Here is a 10,938-nt window from a genome sequence, read left to right on the forward strand (position 1 = left end):
TTAAAAGCTCTTGATTTTCTCCTGATAGCCCATTAATTAAAGATTATATCACTTCAATAAAAAGAATTGACACTTCACTTCAGAGAAATGCTGTCAAGAAGAAATGTTATGTGGGTTTAATTCCTTCTTCCAGCATGATAAGAAGTCAAGTGAAGCTACTGACTGTTGGAGGAAATAACAAGCAAATAGATGCATAAGAAAACCGGACTATAAAAATGGTATGAAATAGAATTTTAAGACTGGTTTGAATATTTCCAACTGGTGGATCGCCAAAAACATCTCAATTTCTTAGCTCCCATTATCAACAATAAGAAATGAACATGTTTGAAATTTCTTCTGGCTGTCACCTTTAGTCTCTGAAATGAAAATGTTTCTATATCAGGATGCGGAGTACAGCGAGACCAACAGCAGAGACGGAGACGATAGTACCTATGCAGTACTTTATCATGTCATATTTTGCTGCTTCCAGTTGGGCCCTACATGAATGGATTTCCTGTGGATAAGAGTCAACAACAGAGATATTAGATGCAAAGGGTCTAATTATATGATTACCAAAAAATTGCACATATCATAAACCTCACCTTGTCAAGTTTGTTGGTGAGGCTGGTGGTTTCTTCTCTTAGGTTGGCTAGTTCATCTTGAGTACGCCTGAACTCATGACTTAACCGTATGTAAGAACTAAACAACAGTGGGAAAACAAAATAACTTGCATGGTTTTTTCAATAAATATGTAAAAAAAAAGAAGTAATAACAAGTATTCGGATACTAATAAAGCCTACACCTGCATGTCTACATGGGACATGCTTGAACTGGTCAAATTAAGAAAGTGAGTTTGTATTTTCCTTCTCAATTTTGGTTGCCAAAACAATTTTGTGCTAAATTGCCAGAACATGAAGTTGCTAGAAACTCAAAGGCTTCTGCTCAGTCATTACACAAGTTAGGCTATGCCCTGTAAAACAAGAGATGAGAATTTCTTTTTCTTACCCTCGTTCAAGGTTCAGATCCAAACGATATCCAGCAGTAACTTTGTCAATCTCATACCTGAGTCAGAAAACAAAGCTTTCCTCAATTGGAATTTTGTAATGAACACATAAATTAGTCGTGATAACATTTAGAAACAGTTTAATTTATAGCTAGAAAAACCAGACCTCATATCGATGCGCAACTTTTCTATATTAGGTCGTAGTTTCTCAATCTCACGTTGAGACCATGAAACATGGTGCTCCTGCATCACAAATGCATAACTTCATTGAAACCAAGATTTGACACATGGAGATTTCATCCATATATATTCTAAATAAAAGCGCATTTAAATAAATAAAAAACATCAGCTGTCAAGAGGAAGCCAAAATAATGTTTTTGATGGCTACTAAAAAGAAAAAGGCATGTGCACTCTATACTGAAAATAGTGCTACTAACTCTATTGAACACTTATCTGATTGGATGTTTACATTACAGTTTTTTCGGGAATTGTAGAAGCTTTAACAGGTTATGAGAAAAGGAGATGATATTTTCACCCCCTCTGCATTACTTGCACGCTCCCCTTATAACCTGATTTGACGTGAAAAGTGGGCAACTTTATGTCAAATCACGTTATAAGGGAAGCGTGCAAGTAATGCAGAGTGGGTGAAAATATCATCACCCTATGAGAAAAGGTATATAAAGAGTATCATTACTAAAACAAGAGAGGCTGCTGCTGTTCTCCGGAGCCATCACAAGGGTGTACGGTTGATGTTAGCAGCTGTACAGTCATGTAGGAAACTCTTTTTTTTTTTTTTTAAAATTTCTTCCTTCTAGAGGTACATTTTACATAATGCTTTGAAAATCAGAATCGAATTGAAAATCGTAATAGGAGTTGAATCATATTGGATTGTAAATCGTATCATGAATCGTAAGGGCCTATGGATCTGATTTTTTGTGGACAAACACTGTCTGTCCATTTTTCCCTCCACGTTTGGATGGGTTAGGATGATCCTATGGATCTGATTTTTTGTGGACATCCTATCTAGGTAAGGGCCTTTCAAATGAATGGTTTGAATCACCCAAACAACGAGGGCCCCACTGTTTTTTCCCGACCGAGTAGATAAACTATCACTTTTCCGGAGCTGATTTTTTGGGCACACCCTATCTATGTCAGGGACGCTCAAATGAATGGTTCGCATCACCCAAACAATGTGGGCCCCCACTGTAGTTTTGGCCAGTGGACTAGAAAAGTTCTCTAGTCGGCCGACTAGAGACACTTTTCTCATATATATATATATATGAGTTAAGTGAAGCTACACGTACGTGTAGCTAACTTAGCTACACCGACGGCTTAAAATACAGTGGGCCCACATTATTTGGGTGATCTTTGCCCCATTCATTTGATAGGACCGCACATTGATAGGGTGTGCCCAAAAAATCAGCTCCATTGGATGATCTCAACCCTTCAAACTGTGGAGGCAAAAATGGACAGATTTGTGAAGGTTTTTACACGTCCATTTTTGCCTCCACAAATTGTAGGGTTGGGATGATCCTATGGAGCTGATTTTTTGGGCACACCCTATCTATGTGAGGGCCCATCAAATGAATGGTTTGCATCACCCAAACAATGTGGGGCCCACTGTATTTTAAGTCCTCGGTGTAGCTAAGTTAGCTACACGTATGTGTAGCTACACTTTTCTCTCTCTCTCTCTCTTCTATATATATATCCTTCCATGGATAAGGTGTGGCCCAAAAATCAGCCACATTGGATTGTCCTAACCCAATCAAAGGTGGGGGGGGGGGAATGGACAGACACTGTGTGTCCATGTTTCTGCCCATTTTTCCCCTCGTCAAATGGCAGGGTTGGGATGATCCAATGGGACTGATTTTTGAGCCACACCCTATCCATGGAAGGGCCTTCCAAGTGAATGCTTTGGACCTCAAAAAATGTGGGCCCCCACCCTATTTCTGCACACGTGTGTAGGTAAGCTTACCTACACGGCTGCACACGTGTGCAGGAACCCTATAATATAAAAAAATAATAAATAAATCTAAAAATAATAAACTAGCAATTATTCATTTTTAATCCAAATTCAATAATTTAAGTAGAAACTACCATGATTAGTTATTCAATATCAAACTAGGAATTTTTTGCTAACAAGCTTGTCACATACTAATAATCTATTTCCCTTCAAACCCATGCATATTGGATAACAGTCTTAAAAATAAAAATCGACACAAGATCATATCAATTCATAAAATCTCAAATATCAAATGATAAATATCAATTATAAAAAACGGGTAAGTCATCAATGTTCTCATTATAGTCTTCTCCCTCCTCGATGCAAGTAATGTCCTCAATCACATGCACTATGCTCTACTGGTTCAAACTGATTTGATTCATTTGAACTCCTCCTCTATCTTCTGCCTTCTTATGAGAGGGTTTAAATTGCATGAATCGTACGATTTACAATCGAATCATAAGATTCAGTAAAAAATAAAGATTCATACAGATTAAGAATCAATCATGGTATTCAAATTGAAATCATAAGATTTGATTGAATCATAAGATTTGAATCATAAATCATAAGATTTTTAAAACAATAGTTATGCTAATACATTTCTTTATGGATCACCATGATATTTTTCTCTAGCTGATGGATATCTGAAGACTTAGAAAAGGGTAAAAAGATCAGAACTGGAGTTATTTGTTTAGATCTGCATTTTGTCCAATCAGATCTTGATTTGTTTGTTTAGATTGTAAAAATCTCCCCTGATCATATCTGAGGTTTCCCATACTCGTATTAATGACCATGAAACATGCCTTGATGAATATGGAAAGGTCATGCACTGTATAAGACATTGAACCAATATCCAGGAAAAGACATGGACTAGCAATAATTCGAAGATCACCTCTTTAATAGCAAGAACATAGGGAACAAGTCCTACCGTGAGTACCTTTGGTGATTATTGACATAATGTGCAAATAACAACAGTAAAGTTGGATGCCAAAATCATCTCAAGTAGTTTTAGTCCGCTAAGATGTATATCGGTGGCCAAGTTAAATTGAGATGTTACTGGACGAACATACACCGAAGGAGGATGATCCAGCTTATGATTAATGGTAATGTCATGGCGGTTGCATTCAATGTAGGCTCAACAATCGTGGATATTTATTCTTGGAGACCGGAAATGACATTTGGAATAAGGCATATCGAACCTATTCTCAGAGGAAAAATATTGCACAAGTGCAACAGCTTAGGCAGGAGATTGACTCTTCATCAAGTTGAGCAAAATAGTATATTCGATTTCCTAATGGGGCTTGTTAACGCCTTCTCCAACAGCTTAAGCTTTTGATGTAAGTGGTTGTTTCACATGGTATCCGAGCAAAGCTCCTGAGTTCAAACCTCCTTGATAGCAAAAATCCACATGCAATGGCCAAACCCAAAAGAGGGGCCACATGTGCCACATGTAGGCCAACCCTAAAAGAGGGGCCACACGTGAGGGGGAGTGTTGAAGTATAAAAGACTCAATAACACTTTCTCCAACAGCTTAAGCTTTTGCAGTAAGTGGTTGTTTCACAGGGCTAAATGCTGAATATGAGATGACCAGTCTGGAGATATCGGGAAGAGATGAGCTTCCTGACTTAGACAGGGTTTATTCATTGGCTTATAGAAAAGCAAGCACGAAGAATGTGTTGCAACCTCAACAATCCATTCATCAACAGAGCTCCAGACAACAAATACAAGCTGAAATGTGACTATTGTGGGAAAATTGACATACGAGGGAGACTTTCTGGGACATTGTTGGTCGACCAACAAAGTATAATCGAAATAGAACTCAGAGTTCCTAGTCAACAACAAATGTGGCGGCTGCCTCTAGTGCTCTCGTTGGTGATGATAAAACTTTAGGACTGCGTTTGTTGATCCTTCTAGATGGGAGGAAAAAACTCATGGGACAACCTCCCTCCCTCCCTCCCTTTCTCTCTCACCCAACTAAGCCCTTTCATAAAAAATGACCAAAATACCCTCTGTAATCGAAAACAACCAAAATACCCCAATCTTGTAGAAAATTATCAAAATTCCCTTATCTCATGGAAAAATTGGCCAAAATACCCCTACCCAATAGAAAATTACCAAAATAACCTTACACAAAGTTTGTGTATCCATGATGAGTTCGAGAAAATTGGAAAAAATGAGAAACTGAGAGATTTTAAAGAATCCTGAGAAGAAGAAAAATCCTAGAACACTCTTATTTCATAGGAAATCAGAACAATAATCATGTCATAAAATTTCCAAGGTACCCTTATGTCATATAAAATGACCAAAACACCCTTATCACATAAAAATAACCAATTTATCTCATAGAAAACAATCAAAATGCCCATGTGTTATCAGAAATGCTTAAAATGCCCCTAATTACAAAAATGCCTATCTTTCAAAAAAGACAAAAATACCCTCAGCTTTCATTCACCCATACCTCATACGAATTATGGGGATTTTAATCATTTTTATGACGTAATGGTACTTTGGCAATTTTCTATGAGATACGGGTATTTTGCTCATTTTTCATTTGATAGGTATTTTGGTCATTCCATGAGATAAGAGCATTTTGACCATTTTCTTTGAAATAGGGGTATTTTGGTCATTTTATGAAGGGTTGCTCCAGTTGCTGTGAGAATTGCTGGTCCAATGGGACACCCTCACTGCTAGGTTATTGCAAGGGTGCCCTTCACTTTATCATTCTTCTAGATAATTTATTTCTTAATAGTAAAACATGAAATAAATAACAGAAGAAATAACTCCACGATAAAAAATAAAAAAAAGTTGACAAACAAAAGAGAAACTAATTCAAGACAAGCTATCCATGACAACAGGCAATTCGGAAAAAGTGAAGCAGCCTAGTAGGATTATGAAGTTTATGATGAAACAGGATTCCAAATTTTTAAAATACATTAATAGTCATTAAAATTCTCAAGTAATTTTATTAATTGGTAATTTTTAAGAAATTAAACATTTAAAACCAAAATCAATGGTTTTAGAATCTAGGTTGCATCCAAACAACATAATATTGAATGCTTGGAAATTATAGGATGTTATCCAAATATATTTTAAAATCAAGGATTTAGTAATCAAGCTTTCTTCAATCCTAGATTTTGAAGAAATACAGGATTTTAAAATAATGTTTACCCAAACGGCCCGTATGGTTTGCATTTTGAATAGAAGAGATTTAAGTTTGAGTGAAAAAGTTGAATTAGGATTGGTTTATAATTAGAAAGTTTAGTATCGAAAGTTATTTTACTAGTGGAGATTTGGTTAGTTTTCTTTGAAAGGTTTCTATATTTGCGTGTGATTAGACTCCGAATAAAATAGAAGCCTTTTGGTTTGTGTTAAATTGGGATAGTGGCCCGGATCAAAAGTCCTCACTTTGAAAAAGTTTTGGAGTCCTAAAAGGGTAAGTATATGGTCCATATAAGGGTCTTCCAACACTTATAGGTATTGCGACATCACCAATACATATCACCAATACATATCACCACAAGCTAAGGTTCTTCAGAATCACCTGCAAACCATCGGATTTGCAGCACGGGAGATCATAACTTACCCTTGTTGCATGCACAAACAACCTTGATCAAGAGGAGAAAATTGGTTTAGAAAGCCCAACTCAATGGATCATTTTGGAGCTGTAAAGGGCATAGAAAAGGCATTCATTGAATGTCTTTTGAAACATTATACCTCAAAGTTGTCCAAAAGATTATGAATCTCGAGTGATCTTCCTCCTCTTCTGTTGAAAACTCCCTTCTCATTGAAATAGATTACGGAAGCATTGTTTAGCCTTAACAGAGACAAAGCACCACGGGTTGGCCGGCTTCTCATTAACTTTTTATTAAGGGCTTCTATCATATTTTGGAACCATATATCATGCAACACAAAGCCATGGGCCCTTCAAACCATAAATTGGAAAAGGGTGGATGATCTTTGAAGAAAGAAATTCTCATGAATTTTTAGATTTTTATTGAATTTTGGAGTATTTTTGTTGGCTTTTAGAAAATCTTGGAAAACCGTGGGATTGTTTAAGGATTCTAAAGTTTCCATTTTGAATTGAGGAGATTTAAGTTGAAGTAAAAAGGTTGAATTAGGATTAGTTTATAGTTTAAAATTTTAGGATTGGAAGTTATTTTAATAGTGGAGATTTGGTTAGTTTTCTTTGAAATTTTTCTATTTTTAAGTGTGAATGGGCTCTAAATAAAATAGAAGCCCTATGGTTTGTGTTAAAGTTGGACAATGGCCACGATCAGACATCCTTACTTTGAAAAAGTTTTGGAGTCATAAAAGGGCAAGTATATGGTGTATATATGGGGCTTACAACACCTCCTTTTGCCTAGAAAATTTAGGATTGGAAATTATTTTAATAGTGGAGATTTGGTTAGTTTTCTTTGAAATTTTTTATTTTTAAGTGTGAATGGGCTCTAATTAAAAAAGAAGCCCTATGGTTTGTGTTAAAGTTGGACAGTGGCCATGATCAGATATCCTTACTTTGAAAAAGTTTTGGAGTCATAAAAGGGCAAGTATATAGTGTATATAAGGGGCTTCCAACACCTCCTTTTGCCGAGAGAATCTACCTCAATGTCGCATCTCTACCCAGCTGCCAAAGCGAAACCTAAAAATCAGTTGATTATTCAACAACATTTACCAGTCACCAAGGGTACTCTATTTGTATCCACCTTATATTGTGAAGAGAATCAACCTCTACAATAAAGAGCCCATTGAAGGAGGAAATGTGTATCGTAATTCCTTCTTTCAAAGCCAGGACCTCTGCCTCAATCAAAACATATTTTTTATTAACTTTTAATTTTCCCAAGTTCTTGAAATTTCACATTGTAACATCTGACACAACCCAGCACTTATAGGTATTGTAACATCACCAGTACACATCATTCTTCGGGTTGTGTAATCCATATCGTGTTTCTGGGATTAACTCTTGAGCCATCTAAGAGAAAAATATGATAATGGAGTCTAATTCATCGAGAGGTGTCTTGCTAACTCCTAAATACTACTTCTCGCGGCCTTATAATAGAGGGATACAAACTTAATTCAATCTGTTAGTGAGCAGAGCCCTCACATATTAATGGAGCCATGTCTCTTTTCTTTGAAGCTTAGAATGGTCCGAGCTCCAAGTTATAGAGAAATCCATCACCCAAATGAGGACCAGAGACGGCTTTCTTGAAAAAGGGATACCACCTATCGTGTTTGCTCTTTGAGACCTGGTAACTGAAGATGTATATGTTTCCATAATGTTTTAAAAAAAATGGGTTTCCTTCATAGATTGCGCTTTTCCTATTTGTTTTTTAATGAGAACTTCCATGAATAAGCAATCCAAGAAAGTGATGTTATCTAAGCTGCTCATGATTAATGAAATATTTAGCAGACTTATGACATATACCAACACTCTTGGTCTCAGACTTTCCCAATATATAACTGATGCAAGAAAAATATATATCAGAGTTTTTTGAAACTCGGATTCGCCAGCTGGAATGTGGTGGAGAAGTCTGTGTGACGTGGCAGGTCACGATCTTGACTTGGTGGGCCCCACAATATGGCACTTTTTGTTGGATTCGATACAATTGAGGCTATTGGGTAATGTAAGGGGTAACGAGTTTTTCTTTTGGGCCAAGGAGAATGCTCATGGGCAATTCATACTATGTAAATCTGGTGGGACTACTGGTCCCCATTGTAAATTTTGCTGGTATGAATATATTTGTCAATTTTCAAAAAAAAAAGAAGCTGAAACTGTCATTAGCCAATAGAAAACTACAGGATATGAATGTTCCTTCGAGCAAGCAATAAAAGCTTTCTGACCTTATCAACATATTAAAAAGCTTAGAATGTCATATGAGAAAATAAAATTGAATAAGAAAAGAAGTACCTGGGAGTTTAGTACTTCGGATTTGAATTTGGAGAATTTGGCATCTTGAAACATTGCATTCTACACCAAAAAAAGGCTATAGTTATAGAATAGGAAAGACTGCCAATTACAATCATTTAAGTACGAAACTCTTCCATAGGCATTGTATATTCAAAGCTATCTAATAATAACAATTGGCATTCGACAATATGCATTACAAACCAAGATTACTTGGAAAAACCAAATGGAATAAAATTGAACAAGAAACACTTACCAACTGCATCTCTACTTTCAAACCATAAGATTGAGCTACTTTTTCCCAGCAGTCTTCTAAAGCATTGGCAATAACTGCAGTTATCACCTCCGCGTGCTCCGATGGAATCCCATGTGCTTCTAATTGTTTGACCTACAAGTCAATACAAGTCCATAAACATTTTACATTAGAAACCACTACAATTAATCCAAAATCCCAAAAAAAAATGTAAACCAAATGAAAACATGTTGATCGAGATTTTTTTTTACCAAAGCTAATGTATCTACATGAAAAGATCGTCTCCAATCAGGTTTCAAAATGTGAGATATCTGCTTGTGAAAAGATTGGTTACTGCGTAGACTCGCAGACAACCTCGCAGAGGTATTGAGTAAGTCCCCATTGCTCAAAGCTGTATGGCCCCTTAAGGGGGTCCAACCCACCATTGATTTCAGAAGCATAACACGTTTGCAAATCAAGGAAGCCATTTGAAGAACTTACAACAACAAGATAAAAGAAAACCCACCCACAAAAGTGAATAAAATAAACAGGGTCTTCCTTCTCCAAAAAATTGATTATAAGCTACTTTAAACTGTTCAATTCTTGTGCAATACTCAAGGCCTGAAATGGGTTTCGTAGGATCAAATTTGATATGAGAAAATCTCAGGTTATAAGTAGGGAAATTGGGAAAATCATGAACAAAGATTTGGTCCCATTGGAAATCTAGTTGTAGACTCTCCATTTCAATCGATTCAGCCCTCTTCATGCACAATAAGCTAAGCAAAAAGGGCATGGTAATAACTCAGAGACCAAAAAGGAAATTGAGAGGATAAGGGGGAGATCAGGGTGGGATTATTGGCTTGTACAACAAGAAAAATGGGAAAACTATGGTAGAAAGCTAGAAATACGTAGAAAAAACGTTTAACTATTCAAGAAGACGAAAGATTGGAAATGGGAAATGGGTATTTGAATGATTTATACGTGGGTTTTGATCAGGTCTGAAAATTTCAGGAATGGTTATAAGAATTTCTTCTTCTTGTTTTTTGGGTAGGTCAGCTAGGGTTTGGCGGGGACCCCTTCAGGTTTATTGAATAAATAAAAAGTAGCTGATAAATTCGCACCCCTGTAGGATAATTCACACCACTGATAAAGACAATGGATTGGGAAAACAGAGGATTCAAATGATCTAAAAGTACTTTGAGACTTAAGAGCAAACCGATGATGAAGAAACATAATTCAAGCTTATCGAGTAATATCCACAGTGAATGATTTTATTGCAAATGCTAGTTTGGATAGATAGCTTAAGTGAACTTGATGACCCTAATGTTCTATGACGTCTATCATCCTCTGACTCAACTTCCTAATTATCTGGTTCCTCCTAATTTCAACTTTTTTTAAAATCTAATCAAACAATTATTAAATGAAGAATTCAAAGTTCCAAACTAAAGTAAAATACTTTTTGAAAAGACAACCGCTTATATATTTCAAGACTTTCTTTTCAAACATGAAAATGATTAAAACCATTCCATAGGATAATAAAAATTATAATATAAACATTGTAATAATAACAATAACAATACCACATTGCTTAATAACAACAACAAAAAGATAATAAAAAAAAAGGGAAATGTTATCAGCACTACTGTATTTTGATGAGGGCACGCCTCACTTTATTAAAAGTATGGCATGGCCTGCACCACAGGATAATCCAAACCGTCCATTAGATGGGCCAAAGCCTAGAAAGGTTGTGCCCCAAAAATCATTTCCGTAGGTTGATCCTAACCCTCCGATCTATACAGGATTAGGATCAACCCCCAAAC

General features: G+C 36.2%; 1 protein-coding gene across 2 annotated transcripts; it reads right to left on the reverse strand.

Annotated features, from left to right (window-relative positions):
* Positions 1 to 245: 245 nt before the first annotated feature.
* On the reverse strand, positions 246 to 10,157 carry LOC143859217 (protein FMP32, mitochondrial-like). Of its 2 annotated transcripts, none has more exons than XM_077369913.1 (7): positions 9,391 to 10,157; positions 9,143 to 9,274; positions 8,890 to 8,949; positions 1,149 to 1,225; positions 985 to 1,041; positions 582 to 648; positions 246 to 493 (listed from the first exon to the last, which is right to left on the reverse strand). In XM_077369913.1, the coding sequence occupies exons 1-7, from the start codon at positions 9,604 to 9,606 to the stop codon at positions 374 to 376; spliced, it is 729 nt and encodes a 242-aa protein (XP_077226028.1). In that variant the 5' UTR covers positions 9,607 to 10,157; the 3' UTR covers positions 246 to 373. The 2 variants fall into 2 exon arrangements, with proteins under 2 accessions (XP_077226028.1, XP_077226027.1); XM_077369912.1 differs by having other exon boundaries at positions 582 to 678.
* Between the last annotated feature and the right edge of the window lie 781 nt (positions 10,158 to 10,938).

The sequence above is a fragment of the Tasmannia lanceolata genome, unplaced genomic scaffold, assembly GCF_043159265.1.
Source record: "Tasmannia lanceolata isolate RefF3 unplaced genomic scaffold, GAP_Taslan_0.1 ptg000029l, whole genome shotgun sequence".
NCBI lineage: Eukaryota > Viridiplantae > Streptophyta > Magnoliopsida > Canellales > Winteraceae > Tasmannia > Tasmannia lanceolata.